This window comes from Cornus florida, unplaced genomic scaffold (genome assembly GCF_030987335.1).
Source record: "Cornus florida cultivar Cherokee Brave unplaced genomic scaffold, ASM3098733v1 CherokeeBrave_3.0.0_Hap2_Chr05, whole genome shotgun sequence".
Lineage (NCBI taxonomy): Eukaryota > Viridiplantae > Streptophyta > Magnoliopsida > Cornales > Cornaceae > Cornus > Cornus florida.
In genome coordinates, this window is record NW_026775575.1 from 100,410,748 (window position 1) to 100,427,812 (window position 17,065).

The following is a 17,065-nucleotide window of genomic DNA, read 5'->3' on the forward strand; positions in this document are numbered from 1 at the left end:
TAACTCCATTGAGGACACGTTTTGTAGCTAAATGAACTACGTTTTGTAATTTATTATGTACATTTTATACTATTGATGATTTTTGTTTTCTTTTTTACAACGTTCTTTGTTGATTTGAATCATCTCATTGGATTAGATTTGTGATGTTTGAGTAACAACAATTATGGTAATTTAACATCTTATTCATCTCTGCTTGGAGGCAGCAGAAAGCTCTCTTGATCTGTGAGGGCACTTGAACAAAACAAAATGACCATTCCATTGATAATTGCAATGTAATTACATGTGGAGAACTTTAAAACATAAAAACACACTAAAATACGTAAAAACAGAAATACAACAAGAAATTGAAAATCCTGCACTTAAAAACTAGGAAACATGAACACAAACTTCATCTCCATCATTACAACCACCAGCTTCATCATGCTCGGGCTTATCAGAAAATTAAAGTATCATGTAGTATGTCCGCCGACATGCAGCCAGTTGCATCGAGTTGTGCTGCCAACTTCACTTCATAGTCACAAGATTTAATGTTGGCTTAGGATCCAACAGATGCTATATCCGATAGATCTAGTGAGGTGGTGAAGCAGCACATTCTGGCCTCTACATGCAGCTTGACTCCGAAGAGTTTCTTTGGACTTCAATGTCAATTTATCATTTTTTTTTTTTTTTTTTCGATCGAATAACATTTATCAATTTCATTTGCAACTCCAACACATGGTTCGGGATCTTTCACTTGGTCGAAATCCAATATGTTAGTGGAAAATCCGAAAAGGAAATGCATATAGCTTTTTCCTTTCGTCACATGCCTTTGTCTTTGTTTTCACGATAGACTGAGGACAATGTGGCAACATCCATTCCAAGCGATGCTGAGGAAGCCTGCCTTCATATTTGTGAGGGTGGAGGTTGTACGACAACAATGTTGAGTGGCCAAGGTTTGGCATGAGGTCAAGCGTGGGGCTAGAGGAAAATTAGGATCACTAAGGTTGTGTGTGTATCATCAACGGTTTTGGCCTTAATATGCGCGCGCGTGTAGGGAGAGAGGTGCCTAATCAAAATTGACAGAGCTTCAATTCACAATGTGACAATCATGAAGGGGAGTAAAAACAGAAGCCCAGTGGATGCCTGGAGAGGTCCTTGAAAGAGAAATCGATTAAATAGAGTAAGACACAGAGGCGGTGTATGCGTGTGAGAGACATACCTTATCGCGTGAGTTACATCACGTGAGAGATAGAGAAGCGAGGTATCTTGGATGGGTAGAAAGAAGAGCGGGACTGGGAGAAAAGGCCAGATTGGTTTTTGTTTGAGCAAATTTTTAATCAGTGAATTTGTGGCTATAGGATAAACCAAGGTATAGGCTCAAGTTGACCGCTGGCATATCTTCGCGGTGCAATACAGTGGCGGTATTTCCAAGGGTTGATAATAACAGTCACCAGTAAGTACCCTTTCAGCCATTCCTGTAGCTTCTCCTGGCACTTGAAAAGAAATTGTCAGCATTAAATTAGTTTTTGTAGTTTGAGCAACTGCCATTGAACTTTTATCTCATTACCCTGCAAAATCCCATCAATACGCAATCAAATTTCCAGAGGACAAAGAAGTAGTAAATATGTTCAACAAAACACATATGATTGCTCCAAGCATGGGTATTTTATATGTTCAAATCCTTGTGAAAACCCATCTCTTCAATTTCATTATATGCATCGAACTAGCAACTTTTTTCAAGGCAAATGGCCTTTTAGTCTGGGCACGTTTCTTGATTAAACTCTCTCATCTTTCAAGCTATGCTGCGGGCAAGAATGGTATCTATCTTATCATGCAACTTCAGTTTTGCTGTGGTCAATCAGGAGGATCAGATCATATGGAAAAGAAAGCCATGGCTGAGTGATACTTTTCTAGGTAAATTCAATGCTGCCGGTATAACAAAAAAGAAAAAGAAAAAGAATAACAATGAGAAACATACCTGTATCAGGCAGCTAATGGGAAATAACGCAACAAAGAGCAAGGCACAAAAAAGAACAGAAAAGAAGAAGCAATACTCCCCATAACAGAACCTTCCCTCCCATCTGCCAAAACACATTCAATAACAGCACCTATCAGAGATCCATCATTGTCAAGATAAATGTATGTGCTAACAACAATCTACTCACAAAGCTTAAGCTTTTAGAGATGGTGTAACTTTCCGCATATACTTCCCATGGACTTTTTTAAAAAATAAAATCCAATTTTCAACAGTAAAAGAACATTGAAAGCCCCAAAACACTGTAAACCACAATGAGATGGATGGGTTTGTAAGATTATGTCAATAAAAAGGAAACTGATCAAATATCATTCCACAGATCATTTAATCCCAATTCAATGCCAAATCAAAAAGTAACTTCAAAGATACAATCCAAAGTACTTTGAATTAAAATCCCTATAATGATTTATACATATAAAATAAAATAAGATGCAAAAAAAATAGTTTTGACAATAGTTCTACACCCTAACATGAAGCATCTACAAACCATACTGCCAAAATGGAAGAACACCTACATTATACCGAAAATCCTAGATCCCAAAAAGCTACAGCCATAGCCTCAACCATAACCAACAAAAATCAGAATTTTAAATCCTATATCAAAATAATTTACAAATATCCAAACTGATTCTTCAAAACATATATTCAAAATTGAAAATCCTCCAATGATCAATAAATATATCATGCAAATACCAATAGAAAGAAATAAATAACAAGATAGGAGAAACTTACAGGAACTAGGGAGACATCAAAGATTCTGGATAGAGCTTAGCTGGTCGCCGTTTTGGGGTCCTTCAACAGCTGTCAACCATGGAGAGGGAGTGATAGGAGGGGTGAGTTGTGAGGTTCAGAGTTGCATTCTAGAGAGATATCGAAAGTTCCAGAGAGAGCAAGAGATTGAAGATATGTAACATCATCCTCTGGGAGCTTCATCAGTTGCCTATTTGGGGTTCTTCAATAGTCATCATCGATGGAGAGGGATTGACAGAAGGGTTTAGTCAGTGTAAGAGAGAGAGAGAGAGATTGAAAAGGTTATATATATATATATATATATATAAGTCCTTTTTTACTCCAATTTCTGGCTTTAGAGATAAAGAAGGACGTGAACTTTTTGTACGTCATATGCCTACCTTTTTTGAAACATTTCCAGTTGTTTTGATAGACGGAGATGGTCACCTGCTTAGTGTCCATCCAATGCATCCGCTATGGTTATTTCATAACCCCCCTCTTTTCTTTTCGTACAATTTTGCTTACTATACCCGTTGTTGTATTGCTATGCAAATAAACTGTAGCTTTCTAGTGTTTTGAGCGAAAAAGAATTTAATTACTTGCTTTTAGCTCGTACATGTTTCTTTCAGTTGCTTCCAACTTTTACATAAAAACAAATACTAACCAAACAATGTTTCCCCTCTTCTTTTCGTTTTTTAGGCTTTGGCAACAAAACATGAAATGGCACAAACTACTCCTTGTGTGTGGATTGCCTTTTTCTTTTTTTTTTCACTTTTGAGCGTAACTCAATGAGGAAACTGAAATGGAACCTTACAGAATAATCTTCCTAATCAATCCATGATGTTTCAATATGTCCACCATAGCAATAACACCTTTCAAAATTTGATGAAATCTTCTACATTGTGAAATGACCCAACTTCAACCAAAATCAAAATTAAAAATCATTTGATTTCTTTCATATGTTAGTTGTTGATAAGGGCAAAGATGAGTTTGGTCCATTCATGAGCCAGTTAATTCTGACTAAGGTCCCATGTCGTTTCTGAACTTTCTGTATATACAGGATATTGCTATCTGTGTAATTTAAGTATATAATCTTAACAGGGCAGTAGTAAGCTATAAAGATTTCAAGCAACACAAGTCAATAAGTAGCACAAACGGAAAGTTCAGCTACACATAATCTAAGAGTACCATCAAAATGAAATTTCATCTATGCAAAATTCAAAAGATTAATTATCTTTTCTTTTTGTTCTCCATTGTCATGTTCCTATCCTTTTTAAAAAACAAAATGGTGCAAAACATATGGACAAAAAAGCTTCCAATTTTCGCAGCAACAGAAACATGCAAGCTGGACAAGCAAACGAAAAAAGAGAAAAAGGAAGGAGCACCAAACCAGCAAAAGTTAATATCTTCACAAAAGTTAATATCTTCATGAACATCCAACTGTCACTGAATGGTTCTCATCGATCTGTGCCAGTACCATTTGGCCAGTTGAGGAACTTATAACCTTGAAGAGATGGTGGTAAATAGGTCTGGGATGATGAAGGATTGTCAGGAGGGTAGATATAACCCTTCCCATACCCAATTTCCTTCATTAGCTTAGTTGGTGCATTCCTCAGATGGAGTGGCACTCCCTCATTCTGCCCAACTGATTCCCTCACCACCTTCTGTGCAGCCCCCAATGCTTGATAAACGGAAACCGATTTAGGAGCCAAAGCCAAGTAAGCAACACACTGCGCTAGGTTCACATTGCACTCTGGCATGCCAAGAAAATGGCAAGCTTGGTAGCAGGCAACAGCCTGATTGAGAGCAGACGGGTCAGCCAATCCAACATCTTCACTCGCAAACCGGATGAGTCGGCGTGCAATGTAGAGGGGTTCTTCACCACCTTCCAACATCCTAGCCAGCCAATAAATGGATGCATTAGCATCGCTTCCCCTCATGGACTTGTGGAGTGCACTGATGAGATTGTAGTGCTCTTCACCTGCCTTGTCATAAGCAAGATGCTTGCTTTGAAGTGCCTCTTTGGCATCATCAAGAGTGACTGTGACCACATTTCCTCCTCCTCCTCCTCCATTGCCATCTTTATCACCTGAAACGGATTGCAATCGTGCCAAAGCTGTTGCAGAAGAAACTTCCAAAGCATTCAAGGCCACCCTACCGTCCCCATCACAATTTTCCGAAAGAAACTCAATGGCTTTATCATCAACCACAATAGATTTCATCCCCATACTCCTGGCCAACCCCTTTTCGGAATCAGCAGCAGCTCGCCGGAGCAGAGTGGCAACATGGTGAGGCTTCAGAGGGTTAAGGGTCAGAACTCTGCAACGGGACAACAATGGCGTAATCAAATGAAAAGACGGGTTCTCTGTGGTGGCACCCATGAAGACGACACTCCCATCTTCGATCACAGGCAAGAACGAGTCCTGCTGTGACTTGTTAAACCTGTGAACCTCATCCACGAACAGAACAGTTCTCTTGTTATGCTTCAATTTCTGTTTCTTAGCCTCCTCCACAGCGTCCCTAATGTCTTTGACCCCAGAAGTTACAGCCGATAAAGCAACAAATCGATAGGAAGAAGAAACCGAGGAGGAATTGACAATGGCTCTGGCAATGGAAGTCTTACCAGTACCAGGTGGACCCCAGAATACTATGGAGAAGAGACGATTGCAATCGATGGCGGAGCGAAGGAGGGAGGTGGCGGCGAGAAGGTGGTCCTGACCCACAACCTCGTCGACGGTACGAGGACGCATACGCTCCGATAACGGTTGATGGGGTGGTCTGTCTTCCACATACGGAACTGAAGAAGAAGAAAGAGAATTTCTTTTCGTTGTTAATGGGTGTTGGTGGTGGTGGTGTTTGGGACGCTTTCGTTGCTCTGCGTCATCTTCTTCCTCTTCTTCCTGTTTGAGGTGGTGGTGAGTTGATTCTTCCTGTTTCTTGAGTTGGGTTTTGTGTGTGGTTAATTGGGATGATGGTTTGGAATGAAAGTTAAAAAATCGGTCAATTTTGGGCTGAAAAGGAGTTGATGCATCGGCGAGGATGGTGGGGGTGGTGGTGGTGGTTGTGGTGGGGCTAGGGTTTAAGGTGGGGTTAGAATCAGTTTTGTGGTTGAGAATCCATTCGGTGGCTTTGACGATGGATTTTCCACCGGTGGCAGCGAGGGCTTCAGCGGCCAACTCGTCGGGGAAGCCCATGCTCAGAAGTTGCTGCATTTCCATCTCCTCCCTCCTCCTTTCCTTCTTCTCCCCCGCCCAGTGGAAAATAAAAGACCAAAGGGAGAGGGAAGAGACTACGGCAAAAGTTGGGTTTTTATTTTTATTTTTTATATATATATTTTTTTCTTTTTAGCCCGGGAAAAAAAAAATTTGTTAGACAATTAGGAAATAGGAAACAAATAAAGCACAGTGGTATTGTAGTAAATTCCTCCTATATGAAAAACAAAATAAATGAAGGAAAATTTTGACAAGTGAATAAAAAAGAGAGAGAGAAAAATTCACCAAGTATACATTTGATTAGATAAAAATTAATGATAGAGTGAAAATTAAAGACATTTAAGTAATTGAAAGAAAAATAAATTTTTTTATCATACATTTATTAGCATGAATTTTGTTAAGAAAATTGTGTGAAAGTACAATTTAATACCTTAGTATGAAAATTATAAGCATATATTTTTAATTAAATTATTCTAGGTAAGATGTTTATATTAATTTATGTCAAGCAAATATTTTTTGTCTTTTATAAAAAGTAATTATAAAATTTAAATAAATAAATTTACATGACATAATGAGAGAAGCACGAAAAATCATTTATGTTCATGATTTTACATTATCTTTTTAGACTTTTCTAAAATAAACAAATACAAATGTTCATGATTTTACACTATCTTTTTAAACTTTTCTAAAATAAACAAATAAAAACTTGTATCATTGTGAAAAATAATACTAAATCAAATGAATTTTTTTTCAAGATAACTAGTGACAAGACCGTGATACTAAACTCTTACTTGTTAAATGGAGGATATAAATGTGTGTACCAACTAAAAAATAAATATTTTACTCCTAATAAATCATAGAAGGAGGAAGATTGGACAAATTCTATTTCTCCCACTTCCACTTAATTTATAGTAGTCCACTCCTGATAAATCATAGAAGGAGGAAGATTGGACAAATTCTATTGCTCCCACTTCCACTTAATTTATAGTAGTCCACCATGTCTTGTGCCCTTTAATTGTTGTCAAATTAATGCAGATGAGTTCATTTAAATTAAGACAAATTCTTTTCTTTTCTTTTTTCCACTTATATTTAATTTATGTTGTCGCTCAGCATTAATTTTCAAATAAATGTTGTCAAATATGAACATTTCCTAAAACAACTTTTATTGTTTTGTTTATAAACATGTTTATTAACGGTGACATAGGACTGTCCGTGTTCCATTTTTTATCACTGTTCGATGGAATTCGTGTGGCCCAAAGGCTGGTGCGTGAAAAGCCGATCAGACGTGTCCTGTTCAAGAACCATCATTTGACGTTGAGGAGAACATTTTCTCTTTTACTACGTTTTTCACAAATCCTAGAAAGAAAATACAGGTGTGTGGTTGAGTTTTTTCCGCAGAATAATTTGGAATTCTATTTATAATTTGGAGATTTTGAAACACCATTTTGAGATTTCCAATCGTCGGTCCTTACTTCTATTGTGTGAACAATACCAGTAAATAATAATAATTGATGGCTCTGCATATCAGTGTGAGCAGTGCGTGTTTCTGTGGTGATTTCATTCACAGGAAGGTTCAACGAATCAGAGCCGTCGCTTCCGAGGACTTCACCACCGTGAAGACAGAAGAAGATAAGGTGAAGTTAGGGGGGTCCGAGTTGAAGGTGACGAGGCTTGGCATTGGAGCTTGGTCATGGGGTGACACCAGCTACTGGAACAACTTTGAATGGGATGGTAAGTTGCACAAACCAACTTATCAAGAAACCAAATTAATAGAAACTGAGATTTTAAATACCCTTTTCACACCAGTGTTCAATTTCATGGTGAAATAATTTATTGTGATTTTTATTGTGTTTTTATGAATTGGGTTTATTTATTTTTAATTTTAACAGTGTGATGGGTTTGTATTTTTAGCTCTCACTTTGTAAAAAGAAGGCATTTTTTAATTTCTTATACGGCATGAGCATTGTTGATGCTTTCTTGTTCAGTAAATTGTTCATTAAGTTCATGTTTAGACCTTTTACTTCCTTATGTTGAGTAGCCGGTGGTTGTGTGGAGTTGCTATACTGAATTGAGTCCATGGCAGAATCAATAGGTCTTCAAATTGTTCATTTGAAAAAATCGAAACCCTTCTTTTAAACTACAAACGGCAACAAAAGATGTGGTGCTTTAGATGATTGAATACTTGAAAAGAATTATGCTAGCAACAGCAGGTGATTTTCGCGTCTCCCCCGTTGATGAGGTGGGACACGTGTGAGAGTCACAAATATCACTGGCACTGCTATGCTTGAAGTTTGTAGTTTGAATGTTTATGTTTGGACTTCTTCTTGTTGATTGAACAGGTTCTTGTGCTTATGCTAGTGCTTAGAACGAGCCTATGGTGTTCTATGATAGGAATTGAGAGATATTTAAGGGTTCTGTAAACACTGTGATTTTTGTTTTTGTTGCATGATTACTTTGTTTCTCAATAGTTAATTAATTGAATGTAACGAAGCAATATGTACTGGAATGTGGTCGTTCAGTTTTTATGAGATGTTAACAGTGGCCCCAATCTTTTTCTTTATTCGTCTTTTTTAGACCTGTTATTCCCTGTTGGATTCTTGGGGATTTCCCCTTTTTTCCCCTTATGGATAGCAGTTAAAATTTCTCGTCTCTGGTTTGATTTGCTTTCCATTGCATATATAATGTGCTGCTTTTTCATGTTCTTAAGTTGGATGACAATACTGTCTGATTTTTTTTTTTTTTTTTTTCGTGATGGTAGATAGGAAGATGAAGGCGGCTAAGGCTGCTTTTGATACCAGTGTTGATAGTGGTATTACCTTCTTTGACACTGCTGAGGTTTATGGCTCAAGGGTGAGAAATGATATTGATTTGCATTTTTTTTCTCCTCCTGATTATGTGAAACAGCTCGAAAATGTTATTGATTTGCATTTTTTCCCCTTTTAATTATGTGAAAAGCATGTGATCTAAAAGAACCATTATAGAACCATAATTTTCTTGTGCTGCAGTTCTCAATGGGTGCAATCAATTCTGAAACTCTACTAGGAAGGTAAATTCTGAGAATTTTAACGTGCTTTACATTTCGTTTTACACGCTTGACAAAGGTGGTACCCTTCTCATAGTGAAATTTCCATTTTCTGATTAAGATTCATCAAGGAAAGAAAAGAAAGGAATCCCGAAGTGGAGGTTGCTGTTGCAACCAAATTTGCTGCATTGCCATGGAGGCTGGGCCGTCAGAGCGTCCTCACTGCCCTTAAGGATTCCCTATGTCGTCTTGGGCTTTCTTCCGTTGAACTCTATCAACTGCACTGGTCTGCCTTTATTAAGCTTTTGACTATCATTTATCTTTGAATTTCTGTCAAATAAATAGTAACTAATCCATGTGTTTCTGTGAAATTTTCAGGCCAGGAATTTGGGGAAATGAAGGTTGTTAATTTATGATACCAATGTTTTTCAACAATATAGTATCAGGAATTGGACGTTTGTAATTCCGATCATGCTCAGGTTCACAAGGGGCTCGGTTTAATGGAAAATCATTTTCAGGATATATTGATGGTCTTGGAGATGCTGTGGAGCAGGGCCTTGTGAAAGCTGTTGGGGTATCTAACTATAGTGGTATATCTCTTATTTTCAGCTGCCCTTTGTTGATTCAAGTTCTATTTAACCATACATATTGTTTTGTTTATCAATTATTGTTTTCATTTTCTTAAATTTGGCATAAAACTGATCTTTATATACTCGTTATATTAATGAATTTTGCAAAAGTTCCCAGTACTTTCCTCCTTTACATGTGAAATTTAGGATGACATGGCTCTTTATTTCAGAAAAGCGCCTTCGCAACGCGTATGAGCAGCTTAGTAAGAGAGGTATCCCACTGGCTTCAAACCAAGTCAATTATAGTCTCATATACAGAATTCCGGAGAATAATGGTGTGAAGGCTGCCTGTGATGAACTTGGGATCACATTGATTGCATATTCACCTATCGCTCAAGGTGAAAGACCAATTATTTGTATTCTTGCTTTACACTTATATATGCACAGTACGTTTTCTTTTTCCATTTTCGTTTGATACGCAATCAAAAAACATTTCCCTGAACGATTTGGGTATGCTAGATGAGTGTTATCAGTTCATTTCATGTATTTAAGGCCTTGCAATGAGCTCAAAACGAAAAGGAATCAATGCAATTAAACACTCAACTCTGCTGCTGATGATCAACAAACTTGCAGACCCACAAATATACTCTCCATGGTTGTTCGATTGCTCCTTTATCTTCACAAAAATGCCCGGTTGACTGATTTTACGATAATTTCTGATATGCTTCTTGCTATTACTCACTCAATACGGAGTGTGGTGAACTATGAAAACCCTATACTGATGTTCAAACGCTCTCTCTAAAATACACTCTTAAAACACATACTATCTGCCCAAATTTATAGTCAATATGGGAGTCCTAGTCATAATAAAAAACACATGTCAGACAAAAATGTAATTTTTGTGGGTTTCTATAACCTCTTTGCTAATGATTGATCGATTGTTCTACGAGTTCGATCAGTCGAAATTCAACAATTTTGATTGACCAAAATTACAATGTCAGGCTTGGCAGCACTCCGGCCTGTAGATTGATAGGTTTGATCAATTGTTCCTCACTGCCTTTTCAGTTGAAATCCTATTCAAATGTTCCATCGATCCATCACAATATTTGATTGATTGAGCTTCCAAAATTTGAAAAACTTGATTAATAGTCTATTTGAGCTTTTTAATAATTAAATCTAGGTCATTGGTGGTCCAACTATCTAATGAATTATTCCAACCTAGATTCCTATACCGCTAAGGTCTCATCTTACCTATGTGATTGAGTTTTGATGAGCTTTCAGCTTAATCTTTATAGTTGTTTTAGCTTCATCATTTTCTTCAGGTGTCGTCATACTGATTCAAGATATTTTATCCAACCTGCAACCCTAGCACATTTTGCCAAGGAATTTATGAACATATGACTCGAAATCCTAACACTCGTGACCTGGAACATTGACCTATTTATTTCCAGTGGATCAGCCTTTTTTTGTATAGTCTAAGTATGGGAAAACCATAGATCCATTACATTGACATATAGGCTTTGAATTCATGCAGGTGTGCTGACAGGAAAGTACACGCCAGAAAGCCCTCCCACTGGTCCTCGAAGAAACATTTACACCCCTGAGTTCCTAACAAAGGTAAATCCTTGGAGATATATGGTGATTCAATACCCGAGTTTCGTACTCAATTTTATTGAATATATATACGTATACATGTGTGTGTGTGCAGCTCCAACCTTTGATAAACAGAATCATGGAGATGGGACAAAACTACAACAAAACTTCTACACAGGTTTTTTCTTGTTCTTTTTACTAGCATATCTAAGTTAATCAAGTAATCTCATAAACTCTAGGATCTATTTGTTTCCATATTACATGTTACTACAGTCTACAGCCTACAGGTATATAGTACAAAAATTACTATTTGGCATTTTTCATGTCAGTGAAGTCGACATGAGTATCAGTCACTTTAGTTTCCAATTGTACTCCACAATTTGTTCAGATAACTTGTTTACAAGTCATGATCTGATTCATTTGTTAGTTTCTTTTAATATGCATAACTTGATCTCTCTAGAAGTGCTTGAAACTACATTCATATGTATATATATATATATATATATATATATATATATATATTTATGTCTTGAAACTAATAGTACTTAAATAGCCCTATATTAGATTATAAAACTTCAGTAACTCTAGTTGAGGAATCGAAACATATTTTGTGATGCTTACCAGTAATAAAGAATTTCTTGTGATTACCCACATAATTGATTCTTCATGCGAAGCTAGTTTGATAGGCGAGTTCTCTTCTTCAGGTAGTCCTCAATTGGTTAATATCCCAGGGGAATGTTGTACCGATCCCTGGGGCAAAAACCGCTGAGCAGGCCGAAGAGTTCGCTGGTGCCCTAGGTTGGAGGCTCACCGATGAAGAGATCGAGGAGCTGCGTTCTTTGGCATCACAGATACAACCCGTTATCGGTTTCCCAGTTGAAAAGTTATAGATTTTAGCACAAGCATTTTGCACACAAACGTCTTAGTTTGTTAAATTGTAAAAGTACATTTCTCTACCAGTGACCGATACTGAAATGTCTACACATATTAGTATGTCAATGAACCACAGCAATCTTTGAGTCGATGCTTGTAGGTCATTTTCATCCATAGTCCCTTCTCTGTTTACTTAGTTGTAAATTACACTTACTGAATGGTGATGCACTTTAAAAAGTTTTATGCTTTTGAAAGTAGCAGTTGATGCCATGTCTGATTTGTTGAAATTTTACTATTGTTAAAGAATCAGTTACACTGAGAGGTAGGACATTATTAGATTTAAGTGGGTTAGGGCATTGATGGATAAGATGTGGCTGTTATATATATTGGTTTGTTATATCATTTAGGTCAAATTGTGCTAAACCTCCTTGTATTATCATAAAGTGGCAAAATACTTCCTCCTCACCTTTTTTTTTTTTTTGCATCAAACACGTTCAATTTATTAAAATTTGCAAATTACCCCCTCTGGCAGTAGGACGTTGGAAGGATGGTGTGATAGTGGTCACAAGCAATAGGTTGATTGTTTTGACGAAAATATTCTTACACATTAATAAAATATTCGTAACTTTTCATTTATAAAGGTGTTTTTGTCAAATCTCATGTCACGTTGCACGTGATCCGTTCAACATTCAGTTGTAAGACGGTAATTTGCATTTTTTGGATAAATAGAGTGTTTGTTGCAATAAAAAAAAAAAATTTACTACAAGATATGTTGCAACTTTTTGATAGTATATGAAAAAAACAAAAAAAAGTTTAGTGCAATTTGGCCCATCATTTAGGATTGTTATTAAAAAAAATTATTTTGTTCATCCCCGGAAGACTCAATCAAACAGACACACTTCAAGTCGAAAAGAGAAAAGGACACAATTTATCTAAATCACTAAACGTTAAAACTGAAATTTGGCCCAATCCACTCCATTATAATAATAACAGAGGGGCATTCAACTAGGGTTCTATCTTTGACAACGATGTCACATTGGCGCTAATATGACATATTCACAAAATCAAACATGGATCCTAACTTGTCTCTTCATGTACATGAAAGGACCTTTGAATTTTACCTTTTGTCACATATTCACATTCTTTCGTTCCATGGACTTGTCTTAGATGTCTTTAACACATCAAAATCAATGTTGGGTGGTGACCTCTTTTAACATTCACACTAAGTTATTTTCTTTTAATTCGTTGTAAAATATTCTGTTTAGTTAGAGGAATGAAAAATAAAGGAACAAAGAGAGGAGGGATGAATGGGACATTATTAGGGAAGGACAAATACCTTCCTCGCAATTTCTTTGGTTGAACGGAAGTTATATTAAAATTGATAGAGTAACAATATATTTTTTTAAGATAAATTACACTGACCTCTCTTAAAATTTCATCAATATTTAGATATTTTTCCTCTTATTTGTTAAATAATAATGACCTCCATTATTTTTCTTCTTATTTGTCAAATAACAATGACCTCCATTTTGTAAGGGAGGTGTTCAATGTTAACACAATATATTTATTGCTGTTTTATTACAAAAATGACAAATTTTAAAAAGACAAAAAAGCCCATCTCTCAAATCCAATTCTCATCCTTCACCTAAGCAGATCCAAAATAAGGGTTCTATAACTTCTATGGTTTATAAGTGGCGGCGGCGGCAGAGAGGGCGGACGGAGCACTAATTTTCCAGTGGTGATGGCGACAGATTCGAGTGAGGGCTTGATCGGACTGGGGATTTTTCCAGGCCTTGATCTTCGATGCAATCGGAGGCTCGAACAAGCTCGTCCACAAAATCGAACTCAGAATTCCCACCAATTTGGTGGTAATCATCGTGAATATTCGAATTGATGCGAGTGAAATTGACGAATTAGATCAGATTGAGAGTGGATTGGGGAATAGAACCCCCATCGTTAAACATAAAATTCTAATTCGTAAACACCCAGATTGAGGGAAGAGGTTTATATATATATATATATATATATATATATGGATAAATAATATACTATATAGTAACCCATATTAAGAGAAGAGGGTGGTGGTTGTGGGGTTGGTGGTTGCGGTGGTTGCGGTGGTGAGTGAAGAGATAGAAAGAAAGATGGGTTGAGCGGTGGCGGCCGTCGGTGGTGTTGGGTAGACAGAAGAATGGTTAGACAGGGAAATGATGTTGGTTAAGGGTGGTAGTGGTGGCTGCCAAAATAATTTTCTTTTTGCAAATCACTATTTGAACCCTTTTTTTTGTTATATATATATATATGTGTGTGTGTGTGTGTATATATATATGTGTATGTATACGTGTGTGTGTGCCTGTATGTGGTGATGGTTGATCGCCGGAGAAGATGGTGGTTGAGGATGGTGGAGGTGGAGGTGGTGGTGGCCGGAGGAAATGGAGAGGAGGGGGGAATACGTATATATATATATATATAGATCTGTATGTGTGTGGCTTTGTGTGGTGGAAAATTGGAGTTCTGGGAAGGAAAATTTATGCTTTTGTAAAGGGAAATGGGTTTTCGGAGAGAGAAAGGGAGATTTTAGACATTTTAGTTAATTTATTACATACGGTAGAGTGAAAATTTGAAAATAAAAATTTAATGACATCATCATTTTGAATAGTAATAATATATTTCGTTAGTGGTTGGGAGATCTTTGTTATACGTGTATAAATTTCAAGAAGGTGATTGTTATTTGACAAATAAGAGGGGAGGTCACTGTAACTTAACAAAACCTCAGAAGGAGAGGTCAATGTAATTTATCTTATTTTTTATTATTATTTATGATTGAATGGAAGAAAAAATATGAGAGTTTTTATATGCTGTTATTCGTGTACCCTTACAATTTTTGGAACTCAAATCACATTTATTTGTGACTGGTCAGCCTTAACCACGGGTTCATGATGGTTGGACTCAAATCACTTTGATTAGTGATTGGTCATACTTAACCATGATTATCACTTGTAGCCAAAATGCATATAATGATCAAATTACGGTAAACGCAGCTCTTGAGCAACAAAATTCAAGAGGTCTTCAAGACAAAATTCATGAGGTCAATCATTATTTACGTGAGAGAGTTGTAGTAGAGTTAAAATAGACTATATATTAAAATAAGTCATTTTTACATATTTATAAGTCAATTATTAGCTATTAAGAAATGCTTCATCCCTCTTTATATCCTGTTATCACTTTCTTTCTTTTTAACCAAACAAGGTTGGTCTCATGTTTTTTTAAAGTGTATTTTACATTCATGTCTAACTTTTTCTCTAAAGCACCCCTCTCCTTGGCGAATGTTATTTTGTACCCTGGTCCCACCTTGTCATCACTCTACCCAAATCAACATTTAAATCACTAGCCGTAGACCCCCTAATAGGCATGAGGTTAGACCTTTTGTAAAATGTATCTTCTTTTTCTAACCGGTAATAACAATAAAAAATCTCATAGATTTTACATCCACTTCAAACCCATACACACAGTAATAATATATATATATATATAAATATAATAGATGTATGTGGTGTGAACACCCTCTTCGTGTAAAACAAATCTTCAAATCCATCAATCTAGTTTCTCAGCCTTTTTAACCCATTCCCACCTACTTTCCTTGAGGATAGATAACATATTAAATAATTTTTAGTGCCCCAAAACTTGACTTTAAGAAACCACTTTTTGATATCATAACACGTTTTTCACTTTCTCACTTAAAAGCTTCATTTTTCACTTTACTTTTATTCATCTATCTTTTGTTCACACACTGCAAATAAAGAACAAAATAATCCTCTTATTGCTCTGCACTTTTTAATACATTACATTTGTGTTTTTTTTTAACATATTAATCTTTTTTTTTCAACTTAATAATTTTTAACTCATTACATATATTTTTCAATATAAGAAAAAGTAAATATAATTGTTTTAAGAATAGATATAATGGTTAACACCCCCCCCCCCCCACCCACCCAACAAAATATATATATATATATTCAATTTTTTTTTAATACCCTCTAAAAATTGTTATTTTGTAAATAAACTCCACTCAGTCCCTCCATTTTTTTGTTTATTTTATTTTTTATATTGTTTGTATACTTTTTAGAAATTGTCATTATGTAAATAAACCCTTTGATGAAAATTTTCATTTGACCTCCCCAAAAATTTTTAAAACACTTATTTGTTGGTCTTAATTATAGTGAGTTTGGAAATAAGTATAACTTATTTTTTTTCAAATTTTAATTAAATCTTTTTAGCAAATTCCAAATCTCCTAAAATAAAAGTGTAAGTCCATTATTTTGGTAGTCTTATTATCATTACTACATTTATATTTGTATATATATACACATTTATAATATCAACTATATGACATTTAATAAAGATACACAAATCTTTCTTGGAGACAATTTTGTTGGATGGTATTAAGTCTTTATAGAAAAACTAAAGTATGCCAACAGTAACAACAATATCACATATGTATTATTTTTAGTTGTTAGTTGTTAAATGAAAAATTTTATAGTATGTCCATGTGTTGTTGTTTATAATCATATTTTATTAAAGTTTGCAAGATTTTGTTTAGTTAACACGCTAAAAAAAAAATGGTAATCTTTGTTAAGATAATAATGATATACCTTTCTCAAAGTAGAATCTAAGTACTAAAATAAAAAAAATTGAAACAAAGAAAATTTAATTTTTAAGCAATATATAAATATATTTTTACCATTTCTCTATCAATTTTCCATCTATATTTATTTAGGTTTTATTTATCATATTTTTAATTATATTTTCCTCAATATATATACACACACTAAGGATAATATTATAGAAAAAATTATACGGCAATTGATTCCTAGATATTACAAATTTTAATTACATAATTTTATTTTGGCCCCAACTCAAAATTTACGGTTGGTTATACAACGGTAACACCAATCAGCTCATAGCATATCTACATGCATGATGATTGATGACTATACAGTGTGGGCCCAAAGAAGGCTAAAACAAAACCTAAGATGTAACCTAAGATGTAAGATAT

General features: G+C 35.5%; 2 protein-coding genes across 4 annotated transcripts; one reads left to right on the plus strand and one right to left on the minus strand.

The window, feature by feature from the left end:
- Positions 1–232: 232 nt before the first annotated feature.
- Positions 233–6,141, minus strand: LOC132307979 (uncharacterized). Of its 2 annotated transcripts, XM_059805908.1 has the most exons (3): positions 2,747–6,141; positions 1,199–2,060; positions 233–1,045 (listed from the first exon to the last, which is right to left on the minus strand). In XM_059805908.1, the coding sequence occupies exon 1, from the start codon at positions 5,959–5,961 to the stop codon at positions 4,201–4,203; it is 1,761 nt and encodes a 586-aa protein (XP_059661891.1). In that variant the 5' UTR covers positions 5,962–6,141; the 3' UTR covers positions 233–1,045; positions 1,199–2,060; positions 2,747–4,200. The 2 variants fall into 2 exon arrangements, with proteins under 2 accessions (XP_059661891.1, XP_059661890.1); XM_059805907.1 differs by having other exon boundaries at positions 233–2,060.
- A 1,072-nt stretch (positions 6,142–7,213) lies between these two features.
- On the plus strand, positions 7,214–12,282 carry LOC132307983 (uncharacterized oxidoreductase At1g06690, chloroplastic). 2 transcript variants are annotated; one of them, XM_059805911.1, is made up of 10 exons: positions 7,214–7,686; positions 8,714–8,805; positions 8,961–9,001; positions 9,099–9,263; positions 9,356–9,378; positions 9,457–9,567; positions 9,777–9,944; positions 11,081–11,163; positions 11,255–11,317; positions 11,844–12,282. In XM_059805911.1, exons 1-10 carry the CDS (start codon positions 7,467–7,469, stop codon positions 12,027–12,029), a joined length of 1,152 nt encoding a protein of 383 aa, XP_059661894.1. In that variant the 5' UTR covers positions 7,214–7,466; the 3' UTR covers positions 12,030–12,282. The 2 variants fall into 2 exon arrangements, with proteins under 2 accessions (XP_059661894.1, XP_059661895.1); XM_059805912.1 differs by having other exon boundaries at positions 7,223–7,686; positions 9,496–9,567.
- Positions 12,283–17,065: the final 4,783 nt, after the last annotated feature.

Coding starts and splice junctions, on each gene's coding strand:
- LOC132307979 (XM_059805908.1), bottom strand. CDS start 5,961: ATGGAAATGCAGCAACTTCTGAGCATGGGCTTCCCCGACGAGTTGGCC.
- LOC132307983 (XM_059805911.1), top strand. CDS start 7,467: ATGGCTCTGCATATCAGTGTGAGCAGTGCGTGTTTCTGTGGTGATTTC. Junction 8,806..8,960: donor CTGAGGTTTATGGCTCAAGG/GTGAGAAATGAT, acceptor CTTGTGCTGCAG/TTCTCAATGGGTGCAATCAA. Junction 9,002..9,098: donor TCTGAAACTCTACTAGGAAG/GTAAATTCTGAG, acceptor TTTCTGATTAAG/ATTCATCAAGGAAAGAAAAG.